The 20,782-nt window shown below is 50.3% G+C and overlaps 7 protein-coding genes across 7 annotated transcripts; 4 read left to right on the top strand and 3 right to left on the bottom strand.

The window, feature by feature from the left end:
* Positions 1-570: 570 nt before the first annotated feature.
* On the bottom strand, positions 571-2,008 carry P174DRAFT_442784 (putative short chain dehydrogenase). The gene is made up of 3 exons (XM_024827657.1): positions 1,636-2,008; positions 1,231-1,569; positions 571-1,075 (listed from the first exon to the last, which is right to left on the bottom strand). The coding sequence occupies exons 1-3, from the start codon at positions 1,846-1,848 to the stop codon at positions 764-766; spliced, it is 864 nt and encodes a 287-aa protein (XP_024681510.1). The 5' UTR covers positions 1,849-2,008; the 3' UTR covers positions 571-763.
* A 3,945-nt stretch (positions 2,009-5,953) lies between these two features.
* Positions 5,954-8,242, top strand: P174DRAFT_442781 (lysophospholipase family protein). Its single transcript, XM_024827656.1, has 3 exons — positions 5,954-6,095; positions 6,200-6,857; positions 6,914-8,242. Exons 1-3 carry the CDS (start codon positions 6,047-6,049, stop codon positions 8,106-8,108), a joined length of 1,902 nt encoding a protein of 633 aa, XP_024681509.1. The 5' UTR covers positions 5,954-6,046; the 3' UTR covers positions 8,109-8,242.
* Positions 8,243-8,500: 258 nt separating this feature from the next.
* On the top strand, positions 8,501-12,958 carry P174DRAFT_216131 (uncharacterized protein). The gene has a single exon (XM_024821360.1). It carries the CDS (start codon positions 8,763-8,765, stop codon positions 12,762-12,764), a length of 4,002 nt encoding a protein of 1,333 aa, XP_024681508.1. The 5' UTR covers positions 8,501-8,762; the 3' UTR covers positions 12,765-12,958.
* Positions 12,959-13,875: 917 nt separating this feature from the next.
* On the top strand, positions 13,876-15,978 carry P174DRAFT_513396 (putative MFS multidrug transporter; the record flags this gene model as incomplete). The annotated part of the gene is made up of 4 exons (XM_024831977.1): positions 13,876-14,492; positions 14,522-14,572; positions 14,630-14,876; positions 14,931-15,978. 4 exons carry the CDS (start codon positions 13,876-13,878, stop codon positions 15,840-15,842), a joined length of 1,827 nt encoding a protein of 608 aa, XP_024681507.1. The 3' UTR covers positions 15,843-15,978.
* On the bottom strand, positions 15,949-16,692 carry P174DRAFT_442777 (huntingtin-interacting protein K). Its single transcript, XM_024827655.1, has 2 exons — positions 16,320-16,692; positions 15,949-16,245 (listed from the first exon to the last, which is right to left on the bottom strand). The coding sequence occupies exons 1-2, from the start codon at positions 16,614-16,616 to the stop codon at positions 16,138-16,140; spliced, it is 405 nt and encodes a 134-aa protein (XP_024681506.1). The 5' UTR covers positions 16,617-16,692; the 3' UTR covers positions 15,949-16,137.
* A 290-nt stretch (positions 16,693-16,982) lies between these two features.
* Positions 16,983-18,914, top strand: P174DRAFT_442776 (3-deoxy-7-phosphoheptulonate synthase class II). The gene is made up of 6 exons (XM_024827654.1): positions 16,983-17,076; positions 17,140-17,249; positions 17,317-17,380; positions 17,451-17,543; positions 17,593-17,644; positions 17,702-18,914. Exons 1-6 carry the CDS (start codon positions 17,043-17,045, stop codon positions 18,747-18,749), a joined length of 1,401 nt encoding a protein of 466 aa, XP_024681505.1. The 5' UTR covers positions 16,983-17,042; the 3' UTR covers positions 18,750-18,914.
* Positions 18,915-19,316: 402 nt separating this feature from the next.
* Positions 19,317-20,767, bottom strand: P174DRAFT_216062 (uncharacterized protein). The gene has a single exon (XM_024821359.1). It carries the CDS (start codon positions 20,467-20,469, stop codon positions 19,570-19,572), a length of 900 nt encoding a protein of 299 aa, XP_024681504.1. The 5' UTR covers positions 20,470-20,767; the 3' UTR covers positions 19,317-19,569.
* Positions 20,768-20,782: the final 15 nt, after the last annotated feature.

Raw genomic sequence — 20,782 nt, 5'->3', positions numbered from 1 at the left:
TACTACTTCCTTACACGAGCATTCCTTTCATTGTAGTCTAATGCACTGTTGGATACAGTAGCTTACGTCCTTATTCTCAAGGTACGGGTTGTTGTTGAAAAGTGACCCCGGTATTCACGACCGTTAACAGGTTGGTTCTGTATTGAGTATGGAGAGGAAGGTGAATGTGAACTATGACATTGTTTCGGAATGTACACTATATATTTGGCCTTGCGCGGTACACATCGTTACCCTGGATTCAAATCCGTTGTCGAGAGTGTCTCTCTGGTACCTAGTTGGCAAGAAACAAAGGAAAAATCAGAAGACGGAAGAAAGGCCGAACGGATTTGCTCCGTTGCTTGTCAGTAATTATTCTGTGGTGATCGAATTGTGCTGCCAGATCTCCGACTAAAATACCTTAGTGACGCGGCCTTAGGCAACTTTACTTTCTAGTTGCTGGTATTCCCTGCTGGCCACCATGATCAGCCAGGAATTCGAGTACAGTTGGTTGTCAAAGCACAGGAATCGAATGATCCATGTATTAGCTGGTCGCAGCGCTCGAATATTCTAAGTAAACCATACATTATCCGTTCATCTTTTCCCCTCCCTCGATGCGAAAGTCTGGAGAGATGGCAGACGGCAGACGTCATGACGAGAACATTGAACTCGAATCAGATCACGCTTGCTTTCCCAAACACAAAACGCCATGCAATAGCATTAGGGAAACAAAGACCGTCCGGGAGAAAAAATAAAATAGAATGAAAAGTACAGCATCGAACAAATATTACCACGCACAGTGGCCACCGTCGATGCGCAGATCGCTTCCTGTCATGAAACTGCTGGCGTCACTCAAGAGAAAGACTGCGGCACCCCGGTATTCGTTAGGAGTAGACAGACGGCCCAGCATGTTGTGCTTGGGCCATTCTTCTCGGCGCTCCGGGAACTGGATAAACAAATCTTCGACCATTTTCGTGACAATGTAGCCCGGCGAGATGGTGTTGACGCGAATGCCATGTTGACCCCACTCCATGGCCAGATTGCGACCGAGCTGGATGACAGCGGCCTTGCTGGCATTGTACGCGGGACAAATGAGACCCTAGTCAAGTTAGCATTGTTTTAGTTCTGTTGAGAACAGTAGAGGCCATGCAATGGGATTTTGACGGCCAAGCGTGACATAAGTCAGAAGCGGGGAAGGGCAGAAATCCGGGGATCCCCGTTTCCCACTCTGGAAAGGAACTGATGGGAACGTACCCGATTCGCGACAGTACCACTCATGCTCGCAATTAGTGCAATGCTACCACCATTACCAAAGCGAATCATCTGCTTGGCCACTGCCTGGGCAGTCATGAACACACCCGTCACGTTGACCTCAAACATGGTGTTCGCGTCCTTGGCCGTGTACTCTAGGGCCGGGGTTTCCTGTTGAATTCCTGCTGCCGCGATCAGGCCGTCCATCCGGCCCTCGACATCGGCGATTTGCTCAACGGTGCTGGTCAACAGTTCCGTGTCGCGCACATCAATGCGACGGTAGTGCAACTCCGTGCCCAGTTCCTCCTTGGCTCGCTTCTGAATCTCGAAGAACTCGGCGGACTATCACCGACCAGCATGGTTAGACAAGATGCGCCATGAGCAAGGTTTAAGCCCAAGGTTACTCACTGGCTCCTCCAGACGATCCAATCCGTACACTTTGGCACCGGCCTCCAAGAGCGCTTCGGCCTGGGTTAAACCAAGGCCACGAGCAGCACCAGAGACCAGGACGACCTTGCCAGCCAGACTGAATTCTGGCATTCTACCCTTGGAGCCCAGAGAGACGTCTGCCTGTTTGGTAGCAGGAACGGCAGGAGTATCGGCAGTGATGGAGACAGACATTATGATTAGGGTAGATTGTGGAGTCGAGCAGTAATCGAAGTGCGAGAAAGGAGAGGTGTGATGTTGTAGTCGTTCAATTGACTTGATTTTGATGAGAGAAAGGAGAATAGACGCTGGATAGAATACAATCGAAGCCAGGTTGATCTAATGAGCAGCCACCCAACAGCTTAAATACTTCACGATCGTGAACCTACGGATGGGACGAATCCACAAAAAGGTGGGTAGTACTACGACTCTGCAAGCCTACGCTCAAACCAAAGAGCTCATGTGAGCAGTCTAAATTTGGATGAGTGGCCAAAAGAGGCAAGCATTATTGTTACTTGGAGAGAATGTCAACAAGCAAGCCAGCGAGGGAGTCTGGTCGAAGGAACGATGGATTCGGTCCAGAGCCACCGGGGGCAATAATGCAATTATGCCTGGGATAGAGGAGCCGTTACTGCTCCACCAATTGGTCATTTGCTTGATGTCCGTGGCACAAACCACCTTAGGTTATTATTGTTATAGTTACCTTAGGTTTAGTTTGACAGGTTCTATAACGCTCTTTACAGCCATTGTACGCATTTAATCTTCCTGTCAACAGTTGTGTCCGATCTGCGTATTATTATTTAACTATATCTTGAGGGTACGTACGGAGTAGGAGGAATCGAGAAACCCAAACAGAACAATCCAGGCAAAAAGCAAACTGGTGATAAAGTCATGATGGAGCGATGATACAATACTCATGTTCCCCAAACCTGACAATCTGGTTTCGCTTCTACAGGCTAAATGACCACAACAGAGTGACTGGAAGACTCTTGGTCGTGGCACCATTAGGTTGAAAGACTCGGATTGCCTAATGGAGTAATCCGGGCGGGAGACAATCCGACGGGTCCAGATGACTTAAGATACCGGGAAGAAACGCCATGTTTTCTAAGAATATTTGGGTCGAGAACGCTGGAGATGGGACAGCTTTTGCGGTCTGGGTCACGGGACAGTTCTGGAAAGGAGAGTCAATGCAGCAGAAGATTCTATGGGGAGACTGCACTGGGCCAGATGTGGTCACGAGTCTCGGACTCCAGGGCGATCGTCCCTGGGATGGTTTATTAGCAATTTAGGCGATTCATCAAATAGAACTCTAAGTAAGAGACTAGAATGCAGGATAAGAGGGCGCAATCATGTTCCAAGAGTGATGGACAGGTGGCAGGAGATGGTCCCTGGACCTCCTATGCCGTGGCTTCGTTATTGGTCAACCTTGTTTATCTGCCATGACTTCCAAACTTTGAATTTATCCTAGGATGATGAGTTTCATCTAATCTGCTATCTAATCTCACTTTCCAATCATCGTTCTCAAGACAATGGTTGTTCTGTGAGTCTAAATCCGAGGCGCCATTACTGCCCAGAACTATATACGCTTAACTTAGGTTGATTCAAGAGCGTAATCCCTGTCAGTTATATTGTCCAAAATCATTTACTACACAACTCAGATCTGCAGCATGAAACATCTACGAAGCTCATCCCCATTCATGCCGAACGCAATCTAACCTTGTGACCTTCCAGAGGTCTTAGTCATGTCTCATTCCGGGGAAGAAACAACCTCGATAAGGTATTGTGGAGAAGCGGGCGAATCCACTTGAGCTACTTACCCTTTTAGGTTTCCCGGGAGGCGACCCTCGGGTCAACCATATCACGCAAAGCCTAAGGCATACAACTGGCGGCTCTGGGGCCTCGTTCGGAGGGAAGTCCATTCTAATGAAAAATAGACTGTGATCAGGGAGGACTTTGCATAGGCCTAAGCCTGATAACACAAATGCCATTCCCCACACGCGATAGACACTGCAGTAGGAAGTGAAAAGCATAAAATTAAGGATAAATAAGCATTGATTCCCGACAGCCACTCATCGCTTTTCTTGCGCTGTGCCATCCACCTAGACTCGGATATCCGTAGAAGCTTCTGGCTGCTCATGCCTTCAGGGTATGTTTTGCCAATCTCTGATGGAACGGACATACTGAAGTTTGAACCCGGCCTGCCGTACAATACCCGGCTGGTCAATGACCTAAATGAAAGAAAGTCACACATTTCCCTACCACCTCACCATATCGGCTGTAAATTGGGTGATACATAGATATAACTGAAATTTAGCATAATTGAACTGAAGATTCGGCGGTAAATCTCGCAATAAGTTGAAAGAGATAACCTTGGGACAAATTCCGGAAATGTCAAAGAACAATGCGAGTGCGGTTGTAAGGATAGATACAAGGTTAGAACCTAGAAGATATGGTAGACGAGGACTCCCTTTGGTGAGAATGGATAATACATGCCGATGTAGGTTCCTTTTAGACAATGTCTTCAGTTTCAGACAGATGAGCTGCTAATTCGGCACGAGACTCGAGAGATTAAAAGACCACCTGTTGGATTTGATGGCAATTGCAATGATATAGAGACAAATTCAGGAGGATAGAGTCGATTACAAGAGTATATGTAAATATGATGCTAAATTCAATAAACAATACGAAGAGGACTAAATGTTAAGTTCTCAAGTCCGAGGATAGAACCAACAATATATTGCTGGCAGGCCGATGACAGATGCACCAATATCCGACTTTCCGGTAGATTCTAAGACAGCTCCTACAATAGATACAGTGTTCAAATTGTAATGTAGGTGGAATGTCCAGATTAGGCGGTATATTCGAAAACAAACCCGATTGCTAATAAACGGATTGATAGAAGACAATGTTTTCCAATAGATCGGGCATAGATTGGATACAACGTAGATTGAATCCTCGGAAAAAGAACAAATTTGAGTGACGCTAAGGTACCTGGTAGATTCAAGACGATATAAGAGACGGCAGACGGGAATGTCTGCCTGGAGTCTAATGATAACCATGAGGTGCGGATGACATCTACCTTTCCATTACCTTACCAGAGGCGCCGTGGTTATCGACTGTCCAAGTATATCCCCTTTTTGAAGGTAACAAGGAAACATACTTGGAAACTCTGCTCTAACTAGGCATTCAGTTCAATATATCCTAATAGGGTCGATGGCCATCTCAATCTCACGAATCTTCTGTCGTTGGCAGGAAGGACACATGGACAATCAAGGAGTAGAGATTGCCGACAGTAAGTTGACAATCAGTCGTGTTTTATCTCTCATTCGCCGTTCCAAGGCTCTAATGGAATATGAGACAGGCATCCATGTGATCAAACAATAGCGGAGGACATTTTAGAAACTTTCAGCAACACAAGTTCAATGAAAAGCAGGGCCTCACCTTCAAGTCCATTTCCCACAATCGTGGCGCAGGTAGTTCAAAGCTTGGCAGAAGGACACTTCCATGACCGGAATATAAACATCACCATCTGAGATTGGAAAAAAAGATCGAACCAGTCCGAGCCCCGAAAGTGGAACCCAGAATACCCATATTTTGAGAATATGGGACCCTTTTCTATTTTATTGTCACATCTACAAACGATCCATCAGGCAGCAAGATTATTATACCGAGTTCTCCGAGTTTCCCTATGTTCATTGCATAAAACTACCTTGGACCAACAATATTAGTTTATGCGTGCTGAGCCTTATCCAAGGCTGGCAAGCAGACGTTGTCTCACAGCTGCAGGTGAGAAAACTCAAAATATCATGGCTGCCAGAAGCTGAACCTCACATACCATTAAGACCAACATAGATTGAGCTGACAGCATGATAACCTTTCCAGAATAACAATATCTTTGTTGTACACAGGTCATCACAGAAAAAAAATTCAGAACCCCACTCTCAGCTGCGAGATGGTGCTAAATTGTAGAGGTGATGCACCTTTTTTGCCGTTTCCAGCCTAGACTGGCGGAATGGCCGGATGATCCGTCAAGCTTCGCCATCGTCATCCTCATGCTTTTCAGCCCTTTCAGCGAGGCTGATTTGTGGTCCTCGGTTCAAACTAGGAACGAACTACGAACGCTCCAATGACAATCACCTATCCTACGCGAGGGATGAGACTAGATCAAATTGTCCCAATCTCCCAAGCCTTTGGCATGCTTGGCCTTTTTGCTGATCCACCATCCCAAGATGAGGACCCCTGACTAAGGGACACCGCCCCATTTATTCAAATACCAAATGATGGCTGCCTCACATTGGGGGGTTCGGTAGAGAGAGAAATATTTGATCTTATTGTCCTCTCTAGCTGAATCTTCACGCGGATTGTAGCTTGAGTCGGCGTAGTACAACCCAAGATGAAGACCATCACAGTCGCGTGCACTGTCGCTGGTCTATTATTTTCTGGTAGGTGAATCATTCTGCCTCAAAAGTGTGGCTCAAGCTAGTCGGATGTGTAGCTTTCACATATCTGCCTACAAACGGGAACTGATGTCATTGAATTTCGATAGGTGTGACTGGTGCTCCAGAGCCCTTTCATGCTGAAATCCTACAGCGTGCTCTACCCAATGCCCCCGATGGATACACACCCAGTACAGTCGGTTGTCCTGCCAGTCGCCCTACCATTCGCAGTGCCGCAAAATTGTCGCCCAACGAGACGTCATGGCTGGAGACGCGTCGGGGCAAGACGACTTCTGCGATGAAGGACTTCTTTAATCATGTCAAGATTCAAGACTTCGACGCGGCGGGGTACATTGACCGCCATTCCAGTAACTCGTCGGATCTTCCCAATATCGGCATCGCAGTCTCTGGTGGTGGCTATCGAGCATTGATGAACGGCGCGGGTGCAATCAAGGCCTTTGATATTCGTACGCCGAATTCTACGAGCGCCGGCCAGTTAGGTGGATTGCTGCAGTCAGCCACCTATCTGTCTGGCCTGAGTGGTGGATCATGGCTGCTGGGCTCAATCTATATCAACAACTTTACTACCATCTCTGCTCTCCAGACACACCAAAAGGGCACCGTTTGGCAATTTCAAAATTCAATCTTCGAAGGTCCCGATGGGGGTAGCATTCAGATTTTGGATTCAGCGTCCTATTATAGGGACATCGGCAATGCGGTCTCCGGAAAGTCGGATGCGGGCTACCCGACTTCAATTACTGACTACTGGTAATGATAGCCTTTGGTCTTCTTTGTCGCAACACAACATGCTGATGATTTCCCAGGGGCCGTGCTTTGTCCTACCAGCTGATCAATGCAACCAACGGTGGTCCCAGCTATACATGGTCCTCCATCGCGCTAACCGACACCTTTCAGCAGGCAGAGATGCCCATGCCTTTGGTTGTTGCAGATGGTCGCTACCCTGGAGAACTTCTCATCAGCAGCAATGCCACCGTCTATGAATTTAATCCTTGGGAATTTGGAACTTTTGACCCCACAGTTTTTGGATTTGCCCCCCTCGAGTATCTGGGAACCAGATTCAATGGCGGCTCAGTCCCGAGTAATGAGAGCTGTGTGCGTGGCTTTGACAATTCTGGCTTCGTCATGGGTACATCCTCTACTCTCTTCAATCAATTCCTTCTTCAGATCAACTCCACGGCTTTGCCGGATTGGCTGAAATCCGTCTTCAAGGACATCTTGAAGGACATTGGCGAAAGCGACGAGGACATTGCTCAATACGCCCCCAACCCATTCTACCACTATTCCAACAATACCAACCCTAATGCCGCTGAATTGGAACTGGATTTGGTGGATGGTGGTGAAGATCTGCAAAACATACCACTGCACCCGTTGATCCAGCCAGAGCGACATGTCGATGTGATCTTCGCCGTTGATTCCTCGGCCGATACCAAGTACAGCTGGCCCAACGGAACTGCCCTTGTCGCTACTTATGAGCGTAGCCTGAACTCCTCAGGCATCGCTAATGGTACTTCCTTCCCTGCAATACCCGATCAGAATACCTTCGTCAACGAAGGCTTGAACACTCGACCCACGTTCTTCGGGTGCAACAGCTCAAACACGACTGGCCCGTCGCCCTTGATTGTATATCTTCCAAACTACCCCTACACGGCTTACTCCAACTTTTCTACTTTCCAGCCAGACTACACAGAACAAGAGCGAGATTCCACCATTCTGAACGGATATGATGTGGTGACGATGGGTAACAGCACTCGTGATGGCAACTGGTCAACCTGTGTTGGCTGTGCCATCTTGAGTCGGTCTTTCGAACGCACCAACACTAACGTGCCGGAAATCTGCAAACAATGTTTTCAGAGGTATTGCTGGGACGGCTCTCTCAACAGCACCACCCCTGCGGGTTACGAGCCGGTCACGATTTTGGATAGTGCAGCCTCTGGGATCCTTCCAAGTATTCTCACTGCTGCAATGGCCGCTATTGTTGCCGCTTGGACAATTCTATAAAATTCATTTTGGAGATTTTCGAAACTGTCGATTTCTACCAAATTCTACTGCTGTCTGAGCTATAATCCGTCACAAACTTCTTGGGAGATTTAACGAGCAATATTGTTGCTGGAATCTATCTATTTATCGCTTTGTACCCCTTTTGTATATAGATCATGCAAAAATAAAGCATCATCCTGTCTCATATCGGGCGCATGCAATGATATGCCTTTAATCGCAGTAAACTGCATGTAAGCTGGAGGTCAAGAGACAAGATTCGATAGGTGGAAAGCCGTCACGTGGTTGTGGGGTATTAGTGTTGCTGTGACAACACCCACGTGATTTCTCAAACAAGAAAGCTAAGGACAAACGCCGCAGCTCTAGTGGGAGGCCAAACAGCTTGAAGTCAACAACACATATCTAATCAACGAGCTAGGTCTACTTAATAGCCACAGCAAAGCCCCTGCTTGAGAACTTTCTGCAGGTGCGCCTTTGTGGCTAGTCAATTTTGCCATTCTTGCCATTCCCTTGCTGCGAAGTTCAGCTCATGATGAGCGCATCGGGCTTGTCAACACCGACCTATCTTCGTTACTAACAGCAGGAAAACCGCACAATTTTACCATCGCCCGAGATACAAATCCTTTGGGCGCATACATTTTTTTATCATTGATTAAAATGGCTCGCGCAGCTATCATCCCAAAGTCACCCCCAAAACGGACCACCCGTGGCCGTCCCCCAGCCAGCACGGTTAAAGCCGCCGGTCTCACCACAGCCAGCAAACCGGTCGCGAGGACTACAAGGACAAAGACAGGAACTTTTGCGACAGAAACTAGAAAAAGAACCACGAGGACTGCAACGGCAACAAGCACGCGGACTAAGCAGCCGGACTCTGACACGGATGAGGCTACGGACGACGAATTGGGACTAATAGATACGAAGGAAAAAGCGAAACCTGGCAGGCCCAAAGGGAAGAGCTCAACTTCTTCTACAAGCGCTACAGGCCGGGGAAGAAGACCTGCGACTCCTGCAGCTGCAGAGTATGAGAGCGACAACGATGACGATGAGCTGGCCCAGACCGACACCCCCAAGAAGCGACCCGGACGACCAAGGACAAAGCCGCTGCCAAAGGAGGACGAAGTTAAACCCGAGTCAGCACCTAGACCGAGAGGTCGACCAAGGGCAACTGCCGCGACGAAGCCTGCTGCCACTACAGGTGCTGATAAAGACATTACAAAGAAGAAGACTCGAGCACAGACGAGCGCCGTCGAAGCATCCAGTAGCGGACCCAAACACGTGATTATCGCGACGAACTCGACGACCATGAGGTCGAACTTGCTCCGAGGACCAGCCAAAAAGAAAACCGTCACATTCAAAGATGTGTCCGATTCCGAAGAGGAGGATGCCAACGAACCAGCCCCTGTCACGACTGGAAGACGACGGGCAGCAACTACAGCAGCAGGCAAGGTCGGTCTCGGATCCAAGCCAGTTCGCAAGTCTGCTACAACCACTGGCCGAGGGCGCAAGCCTGCAGCCTCCAAGAAGGAAGCCAGCAAGCCTCTCTCACCCAAGAAAGCCACCCAAGTTGCCAAATCGATTTCCTCATATGTCAGCTCAGACGGAGAGGATGATGAACTCAGCAGCACCAAGGACCAGATAAAGCTGGTCATAAATTCGCCTCTCAAACAAGGATCAGAAGCTACTGGATTGAGCTCTCCTGTGCGAAAAATCAACTTCACCCCCAGAAAATTCAACCAGTCGGTTGACGAAAATGGTGAGCCCAACCTTCAACCTACGAAGGCAGTCGACTTCAGTGACTCGCCGTTTATGTCCAGTCCTGCCCGGCGACCCACCCCTTCTCCCTTCCACTACACCGTCAAGGAGACACCAAGACGAGCTCGCTTGTCCTTTAAAGGTAACGAGAAATCGATCACCCAGCCTAGTTTGACGCCAACACAAAATTCACCACTCAAAGCGTCTCCAAAGAGAGCCCACTTGGAGACACCCAGACACGGAGGCTTGGGTCTCCGTGACGAAATCATGCTTTTATCACAGCCGAATTTCACCCCCGGGCACAATTCACCTCTCAAATCGTCCCCTAAGAAAGGCATCTTTGGTGTATCTTTCGCACAGGCTCCCTTGCATGAATCATCGACGCCATTCAAGTCCCGGTCGCTGTTGCTCCAAAGCCCCGCAAAGAGAATTGCTTCTCCGTTCAAAAACAGTCTCTTCTCAAGTGTTCGTTCAATGCCAGAATTGCATAAGAACGTAATCGGTATGGATATTGCTAGCGGTGCCGACCAGGCCAATGATGCGGACGATGTTGAATCGTCTCTCAGGACTCCTGAACCTCAAGGGCCGATGGATGTCGATTATGACAACGAAGGACTAGACCAAGAAGAGGCGCCGGAAGAAGAATCGTCCGATGAGCATCATGTCGTGGTATCTCCCGCGCACTGTGCTGATTCTCATGATATCAATGACGAGCAGCAAACACACTCCATGACCGCAGAAGATGCCGAGGACGCTCTAGAACAGCTGCCCGATCATGATGATGTCGTCGACAGTGCCGAGGATCTTAGAGATTGTGAGTTGACCGACGAAGGTCCTGAAGTCGATTGTGAAGAACCTGGCGATGTAGCCTCTGATGCGGAAGCTGCGGAGTATGACGCCGAGAGCCTTACCGAGGAGGAGGAACCTCAAGTGCTAGACGACAACGACAGTGAAGAGGACTCTGAGATTGATGAGAACGATGTCCATCTGGCGGAGGAAAGCATTGTCGACCATACAGCCTATGTTAGCAACATGGGTACCCACGCCGAACAAAGAGGCCTCGCGCCTGATTATGCTGAAGCAGAGGACCCGGACGAAACTGAATCAGAGCCAGAGGAAAAGCACATGATGCAGGACGTATACAGCAGCGAGGTTCAAGCTGTGACAGAGGAGTCAAGCCTGCCGTTTCAGCGACACTCGATTGAGGGACTTGAAGATGTTTTCACTGACGCACCGGTGGCCGATGAAGATGTTGACGGTGAATCTGACGCTGACCCTATTCCGGAGAGTACGGGAAGTGGCGCTGTTCAAGTCGATGTCCAACCTGATGAGGTAAACGATGAGTATGTTGATTTCCACAATAGCGAATACTTTGATGATGACGAGGCGACGCTCGTCGCATTTGATACCACGGACCACTATATCTATGAAGTCCAGCCTGATGCAGAACCGAATTCGCAGTCCAACGCTCAGCTAGACGCTCAGCAGGAACTGGAAAGAGTGAATAGCCCCCTTCATGACCAGGATCGTTCCCTTGCACTACAAGTGTCGACAACCCAGGATGCCATTGCCTACCATGGTAACCTGGAATACCGCGAAGAAGAGGATATGTCTGAGTCTGGGCTCACCACGGACGACCAGAGTCATTCGTTCGAGCATAATGACCTGCCCGATTCATCTAGCTCCGCGGCGGTTTGCAGTGACGACCCGGAAAGCGGATCTCTGATGCAGCGAAACCGTCCACGGTTCACGCTTTTGGCAGAGCAGCTCAGTCAATGGAAAGCTAGCAGCCCCGAGAAGGCCCAGCCAAAACGCACCGGGCGAGGTGTGTTCTCCATCGGAGGACTTCGGAGGTCTTCTCGTCGTGGGTCTCGTATTCCTCAAGAAGTGGCCTACCCTGACATCGAAAATCGTCTTGGATCCCCTCAAGACAGCGCTTCAGATCGCCCTCGCGACAGCGAGATCTACGCTGGTGTTCCAGAGATCTACGAGGACCAGGATGAGCAAGTTTTGGAAGAGTCTCGTGCTAATGCTGTGGCAACATCGTCTCCCCAGAGAGAGCCAATGACCGAGTTGTTCAGCGAGCCGCAACCCGAATTCGCTGAGCCGACTGCATACGAAGAGTTCCTGAACCGTCAGCCTACGCATGCTTCTGATATCGCCAAGAGCCCGGTTGTTTTGCCTAGCTCTCCGAAAGAAGATAATTCGGACGAGAACAAGGAGAACGAAAGAGTCGAATCGCCTGCTCCTGCCACACCCGTCAAGCAGAAAAAGATCCCACTACAGACCTTCCATACGGTATCCAAAGTACCTCTGAAGCCGGAAGGTCAAGTTTCACCCTTGAAACTGTCCCGCAAAAGGGGCCGATCGCTCTCAATCTCTTCACCTGTCCGCTCATCTCCACGGCTCCGAAAGCCTGTGCTTGCTCCCCTGCAGCAGAGTACGACACAAGCCTCTCCTCGCAAGATGCCCAAACTCCAACATAACGAGACTCCCCGATCTCAAAAATGTGACTCCAGGCGGAGGAGTGTTGCCAGCCAGTCGAGTAGGCGTTCCATGGCTCCTTCAGCATCTCCAAGCCCCTCAAAGACTCCTCGTAGGAACATCGCCGCATGTGAAAACGTTCTTGGAGGAGCGGTTGTATATGTAGATGTCCATACAACCGAGGGAGAAGATGCCAGCGGCATATTCATTGAACTTCTGCAGCAGATGGGAGCTCGATGCGTCAAGAGTTGGGGATGGAATCCTCGCGCAAGTATGTCGTCAGGCGATATGACAAACCGCAGAGACAGCAAAGTGGGAATTACCCACGTTGTGTTCAAGGATGGAGGAGTGAGAACCCTGGAAAAGGTCAGACAAGCGGCTGGCCTGGTCAAGTGTGTCGGTGTTGGTTGGGTTCTTGAGTAAGCATTCTTGTCAATATTGCTCGGTTAGGTTATGCTGACATGGAACTCCAGTTGCGAGCGAGAAAACAAATGGCTTGATGAAAGCCACTACGCAGTCGATAGCTCCATCATTCCTCGTGGTGGTGCCAAGCGCAGGAAGAGCATGGAGCCTCGGGCGCTGAGCAACATCAATGGAACTCTGATCAAGGCGGACAACAGCGCATCAGCGTCTGCATCTGGCAGACGCTCCGGGGCTGATTTTCACACCATGGATGATTTTAAGAGACAGTCTCCTCCACTTTCGCATGGAGAGTCTTCGACTCCGGAGAGCAACAGAAAGTACGCCGTAACCCACACAGAGGCAGATCAGCAATATTGCCAGACGCCAAAGACACCAGGCACTTCTGGATATGATTTCAGCAGGATGGACAATATCGGAATGTCCCCTGCCACCCCATTCTATCTCTCTCAGAAATCCAGGCTCGTCCAACAAACGTGCCCACCAAAGCAGACTCGGCAAGGTCTCTTTTCGACTTCGTCGTCGACTGATAATGAGCCTACTCAGAAACTGCGATTCAAGCTGGAAGCTGCGCGACGAAAGAGTCTTGCTTTCAAGCCCAAGGTTGGCAGTCCACTCATCAACTGACGATTCGCGTATTGCATGAAAGGCGTTAGGCTTTCTTGGTTCATGGGCACAATTTCTCTCTTTTCCTTTTTGGTCGGGTTATACCCTGTACATTTGTTGATTGCATTATGGATATACCACTGAATACGTAATATATGCATTATCAATTCTATCTTCCCGAACACTCTTGAATGCCTCAGGCTGCAGTGACGGCCTCGGGACTCAATCAGGCATCCTCCGAGATCGGCTAAATCGGCACTCTCCTCACTTCTTCAGTGCTCCGATCTTATCGATAAGATTCTACAAAGTAAATAAATTCAAGATGCGTCACGCGAGCTTAGCCTCAAATCTCGTCAGCGCAGATTTCTCCTTACTATTGCTGAACAGGAAATGAATTCCTTGTATACTGTTAGCATCATTATATCTGCCTAATCCTGCTGATTGCTACGTAGAAATCTATCAGTCCCTATATCACGCCTCACTACATCTCTAGCTTGGCTTTTCATTGATGCACGCCGCCCCTACAAATCATCCCCGGCATGATGCCCAACTCCATCTCAACCACATAGATGCTAACAGTCGCGGATCAACTTGCCCCGGCGCAGACAGAGATGGAGCGATTACAAGCAGTACGAAGGATGACGGTAGTCATCCTTCAACCCCTCCCCTCGCACCCGGACTCGACATCACCAGGCATGGACGAACCTCATCAGACTCACCCTTCGATGATAGCGACGACGATGACGACGCAGAAGACACTGATGCAGTCATTGACTCCTCAAATGAGAAACCCGTGACTTGGGCCTCCCTTCCCAAAAAGGGCCAACTCGCCATCCTCACCTTTGCCCGTCTCTCCGAGCCACTGACCCAAACTTCGCTCCAGGCGTACCTCTTCTACCAGCTCAAGTCGTTCGACCCTTCGCTGCCAGACTCGACTATTTCAACGCAGGCGGGCATCATGCAGGGCAGCTTTACCGCCGCGCAGTTTCTCACGGCGGTCTGGTGGGGCCGGTTGGCGGACGCGGAGTGGATGGGGAGGAAGCGTGTGCTGCTGATTGGGTTACTGGGGACATGTATCTCGTGTCTAGGGTTTGGGTTTTCGAGGTCGTTTGCGGCGGCAGCGGTGTTTCGGGTTCTCGGGGAATTCTGAATAGTAACGTTGGCGTGATGCGGACGATGATATCGGAAATTATCGAGGAGAAGAAGTAAGTGCATTTGGTTCGCGCCTGGGTGAAGGTGTTTCTGACGGGTGTACTGTGCAGGTATCAGTCGCGCGCGTTCCTGCTACTTCCGATGTGCTTCAACATTGGGGTTATTGTTGGCCCTATTATCGGGGGCTCCTTGGCCGATCCTATCAACAGCTATCCTCATCTGTTTGGCTCTGGGTCGTTCTTTGGTGGGAAGGATGGTGTGTGGTGGATGGAGCGGTGGCCGTTTGCGTTGCCAAATATCCTCAATGCTATCTTCACCTTTACTGCCTTTTTTGCTATTTTGTTTGGGCTCGATGAGGTAAGTGTCTATACACGTTTCTTGGACGGGTCGAAATCTAACCTAGCCCCCTAGACACATGAGATTGCACGGTACCGAAGCGACTGGGGCCGCCAGGTTGGAAGGACACTCGCCAGATTCTTCTCCCGACGTCGGGTTCCAGGTCATTATCGCCGGTTGAGGAACCTCGAGGACAACGAGTCTCTTTGTATGGACGGTAGTGTGACCAGCAGATCAGCCCCGTCTAGTCCGATCCGCTTGCAAGCGCTTCCTCGCCATAAACGGCTGGGGTTCCGTCAGATATGGACCCCCAATGTTCTATTGACATTGTTAGTTCATTTTCTTTTGGCGTTCCACACCAGCGCCTTTAACGCCATGACTTTTGTCTTCCTCCCTACCCCGAGGGCGCCAGAGAATAGCCGGCAAGGCTTCTTCCATTTCGGCGGTGGCCTGGGACTACCGTCCTCCCGTGTCGGCCTTGCAACGGCAATTATCGGGGTCATCGGCCTCCCGTTGCAGATCTTCGTATACCCTCAAATCCAATCTCGTCTAGGGACATTGACCTCTTTCCGCACCTTCTTGCCGTTTTCACCGCTGGCCTATACTCTGATGCCGTTCTTAGTGATCATTCCTCGGTATCCATGGCTAGTCTGGCCAGCCTTTACAGTTGTGGTTGGGCTGCAGGTGATTTCTCGGACATTTGCTCTTCCAGCTGCTATTATTCTTGTGAATAACTGTGTAACTGATCCGTCAATTCTCGGCACGGTGCATGGCGTCGCTCAGAGCATAGCGAGTGCGGCGCGCACACTGGGCCCCTTCATCGGTGGATGGGGGCTAGGGCTGGGGTTGAAAAATAATCTTGTTGGTGGTATTTGGTGGGCACTGGCGTTGGAAGCATTGGTTGGATGGCTGCTGCTGTGGACTATATATGAGGGAAAGGGGATCGAGACAAGGAAAGATCGGAGAGAAGGCGCCCAGGAAGGTTGATGCTATTCTCTAAGGCTCGCGCTGGGCTCGACTGTTAGATAAAAGTGATGATGGCGTTCGGTATATATGGCTATGAGATACGAATTATGAGATATGTCTATACGGTTGTTGATAGAGATGAAGAGAAATAGTAGCTAATTTTGTGATCATCAATTCGTACGGCCTGTCATTAGATAGACTGGTGCGATCAACACCTGCGAACCAGGGTTCGTCCCGGCTTGCCCTGTCAGACCCATCTCATCGTACCAGTATCCATCATAGCTTCCGTCCTGCAGTTATACCCAGGAGCAGCACGTCATGCTCCCATAGGGCTAATAAACGCCCTGATTGCTCTCCTCAAATCACCATCATGCGCCTTTAGCAACTCCGTCGCCTTGATCTTGCTCAAGTCCAATTCCTGTACCTGCAGCACATTAGCACCACCGGACACTAATTCACCAGCATAGCTTATTCCATGACAGGCAGGGGGTAACGCACTAATATATTCACGTCCTCCGCCGAAACCTTCACAGCCTTCTTCGTCACTGCTTGTGTCTTCTTGGCGTCTACCGTCCTGGCCGCTGCATCTGTACCCGGAGCAATCTCCAGCCTACTCATCGCTTTCCCGAGTGCCTCCTGATTAGCGGACGAAGAGTTATTGCCCGGTTCCGCGCCGATCTCATTGGTGTGCAGGGAGGAAAGCGCGGCAGCGGCTTTTCGGTCTTCGGCGTGCGCGGGGGGAGATCGCTCAACAGAGTCCGGGTCATGGGATGCGGCGGGGAGGGAGTCTGACATTTCAATGAGCTATTGAGCGTATATATATGAAAATGATGGGACAGTTGAGAGCAAGATGATAAGATGAAGATGATGCCTCCAAAGGTCTCTTACTCCGCATGGGATGACGCGATAAGAAAGTGGCCGATTACGATAAGGACGCGCCTTACTCAGTCTGGACTAGGGTGGATAAGCTGATGACTCAGGCCGCGAATAAGCGCTTTCTTTTTTTCAGGCTTACAGCGTTACAGCGGGCACTCTTTGTGTGACTGTGATTGTGAGGCTGACTGTGACAGCAAGCGATCCCTTGCTTACATGTGTCATTCTTTTAACTGCTAAGCTCTCCCGGACTGAGACTTGATTCTTTAGTCAATCCAGCATCTGATCGGATACTGAAGGAGCTTAAACAAGCTTGTTTATACTTATTGCGAGGCAATAGCGTCGATCATGACCCTCACTATGGATGACTGGACTCCAAGTTGTAAGTCGTTCATCCTTCGAAGGGGCAGCAATTGCAGGAGCTGATGCTGACTGTGTCTATCAGCTTGGACTACGAAACCCATCAAGCAAGATGTTGTCTATGATGATAGGGAAGGAGTACAAGCCGCTCTGAGCAAGCTCCAGAAGCTACCTCCGCTTGTCACAACGCAAGAGGTACGGCGTAGCATCCTACTTTAACTCTTAATCAGGGGTGAGTGTGGTGCTAACCGTCGAATGTCAGATTGCGAATCTGAAAAAGAGCTTGCGAAATGTTGCCTTGGGCAAAGCTTTTGTTCTACAAGGAGGTACATTGTCCTACCTGAACCCGTAATACTGGTCTCTAACTACAGTGTCTAACTGCTGTGTTGTTCGTAGGGGACTGCGCTGAGCTGTTTGACTACTGTAATCAGGATATGATAGAAGCGAAACTCAAGGTGCTTCTGCAAATGAGCTTGATTTTGATTTGGGGTACATTTACGCCTTCTGTCATCTATCGACATGTACTAATAGCGGTCAGGCGCAAACAAACCTGTAGTGCGAATCGCACGTATAGCCGGGCAATTTGCCAAGTGAGTTGCACGACCTTGCCCTTCGCCCGTCCCTTCCTTCGTTGCTGACAGAGTCAGGCCCCGATCAAGCCCTATGGAGGTGGTCAACGGCGTTGAGATGCCCTCGTTCCGCGGTGACAACATCAACGGCTTCGCTGCCACCGCAGAATCTCGCCGGCCGGACCCGTCACGGCTTGTCTCGGCGTACTTCCACTCCGCTGCCACGCTTAACTACATGCGCGCCTCACTCTCGTCCGGTCTCGCGGATCTCCATTCCCCACTGGACTGGGGACTCGGTCACGTCATTGAGCCCTCCATCAAGGAGAAGTACGAGCGCATCGTCAGCCGAGTCAAGGACGCGCTGCGTTTCATGCACACAGTCGGAATCGACACAGACCGCGGCGTTGAGACCGTCGACGTCTTCACCAGCCACGAGGGTCTCCTCCTTGAATACGAGCAGAGTCTCACCCGCCTCCTCCGCAACCCACTGACCACGACTCCACAACCCACAGCAAGCTACTACGCCACCTCAGCACACTTCCTCTGGATCGGCGACCGCACGCGCCAGCTCGACGGCGCCCACGTCGAATTCTTCCGCGGCATCGCCAACCCCATCGGCATCAAGATCGGCCCCAGCATGACCCCCGACGAGCTCGTCCGCCTCCTCGACGTCGTCAACCCCAACCGCGAAATCGGCAAGGTAACCCTGATCTCCCGCTACGGCGCCAGCAAGATCAGCCAGCACCTCCCCGCCCACATCGCCGCCGTCCAACGCGCCGGCCACCTCCCCGTCTGGCAATGCGACCCCATGCACGGCAACACGCAGACTACCCCCTCGGGCGTGAAAACACGGCACTTCCGCGACATCCTCTCCGAGCTGCGGCAGGCACTCGAGATCCACCGTGCCGCGCAGTCCTTCCTCGGCGGCATGCACCTCGAACTCACAGGCGAGGCCGTCACGGAGTGTGTCGGCGGCGCGGGCGGGCTGACCGAGGAGGGGCTGAGCGAGCGGTACACGACGTTCTGTGACCCGCGCCTGAACGAGAAGCAGGCGTTGGAGCTTGCCTTTTTGGTCGCCGGGTTCTACCGCGACATGGATGATGTGGAGGGCATGAACTCGATCTAAGCTCGATTGCTGTACAGTTATGAGATGTATAGCGCATTGGATATGCGATGCGAACATGATCTCCTACGTTGGTTCGCACCACTTGATATGGTTTCGGGATATATTTCGGGTCTTAAAAGTCTTGTCTGCAGAACTGCATGAAATGAATCATAGTTGCATTTTCGGGAATTCATGATTAGTTGGTTATATGGCACATGCAGTACCACGCGTGAGGTTTCATGACTTGAGATGCTACGCTCCAATAGCCACATATTGCAGCTGAAGACAATGCATAATGAATTGGTGCATTTCGTGCATTGAACCATTGAAAGCATAACATACACTCGAAATCCAACCAAGTCCCTTGCCCAAATGCTAAGAGAATTAAATAGAACACACTTATAAACTCCACCAGGACACCTTTCACAAGCTAAAACCTCACTGGAGAAAAAGAACAGAAACGAAAAAGAAGAATGGAAAGAACGTATCCTAAGCTACGAGATCGAGGCCGTGCAGCGGACAGTTTACTTCTGATCAGTCAACACTGCTAAGCCGATCTCAAGTAACGTAAGACGTTCCCAATCCCTGCTTCAAGGATAGTCAGGCGCCGAGTCTATCAGCGGACCGTACCTGTCTGTCAGGGAACACAGAAACGGTGTCCCAGCCCAACGCATAGTTCTCAAGGATCAGGGACATACACCTCCAAGAGGTCAGTCGGAAACCTGAACCGAGATCCATGCGAGAGAGCATGAAAGGAGTCGAACGGAAAGGTAGATCAATAGGGAATGGAAAGAGAATATGCAAGGAATGAGAGAAGAGATTCAGCGGGCCTGGAGTGAAGCTAGTTTCCAATTCTGCCTGTAACTTCCATTGTGCTCTCAATGCCCTCCCATGGTAGTTCCTCATCATCTTCCAAGTCAGTATCATTATTTCTGTGGGAAGATTTATCTGTCGTAGCGGTCACATCCGCAGCCCTTGTGGTGGCGGCGGTGTCGATCCCAATGGATTGAAGCGTGACCTCCATCTCTTGCTCAGTCATCTCGTGTCCGTTCTGTTTTTGGCCTTCAAGAACATCGTAGAGTGCATAGATTTGATCAGCTTTGAAGTCGATGTCCTTAAGAAGCTTTTCAATCTTGGCGGCCAACGATTTCCTCTGGCGTTTGCTCAACGAGGCATCCAGCTTGTTATACGCCCCTTGATAGGTTACAAGCTGCATTTTCAGATGCGACAGTTCGTCCTCCAATGCCTTGAGCACCGTCGCGAGGGCAACACCCGGAGATTGAGCAGGGCGCAACGTAGGCTCCTCATTGTAGACAGAAGGCTCAGGCATGCGCTCCGAAACGGGTACAGGTTTCGGGATCTTTACAGTCCCATGAGTATGGTCGCATTGCGAGTCACCAGGAATGCAGCGCTTGCAAACCGTGCAGTTCTTGCCATCATGCTGTGTAGCACTGTCCAAGGCCCTTTGTGCAGCCTGGGGCAATCGACTTGGGTCCTCAGCTGCCAAATCAGCGTGATGGATAGTGATATCTGGCAGGATGAAAGCAGAAGTCATGTCGTCAGTAACAGGGCGACGTCTCCGCTGAGTAGTGGAGATGATGGAGTGATCCGAATGCCGTCTTGGGCGTTCAATGGGCACGGAAAGATTACTGTCTGCCTCAGCCATGCTGACTTTCGATGTGGCTGTCAGATCACCCATTGCCGAGGCGGGTCTTGTTATCGGGGCTTTACTCTCCTTCATCGAGGACTTGCGAGGCGCAGCTGATTTTGATACACTTTGACGGGTAGAGTTTGCGGTCTCGTCTGCATTTTGAACTTTGGTTGATATCGACTGTCGCCGTCTACGCGCAAGTCGTTCTTCTTCTAGAGTCTTCCGCAGTTGAGCGATTTCACGTTCCTATAGCAATCACATTAGCGGCAAGCAATCGTAAGCAAAGTAACAAACTCACGTCAACGAAGCTCAACAACGTCAAGTCTTGCTCTGTGGCGGAGGATTTCTTGGTATGGCCCGTGGCGTCCTCAGTGGCTGAATCCAAAGGCTCAGTGACATCGAC

Source organism: Aspergillus novofumigatus (genome assembly GCF_002847465.1).
Source record: "Aspergillus novofumigatus IBT 16806 chromosome Unknown P174scaffold_5, whole genome shotgun sequence".
Classification (NCBI taxonomy): domain Eukaryota; kingdom Fungi; phylum Ascomycota; class Eurotiomycetes; order Eurotiales; family Aspergillaceae; genus Aspergillus; species Aspergillus novofumigatus.
Note: the sequence above shows the minus strand (reverse complement) of the source record. Positions and strands in the feature narration are given on the sequence as shown.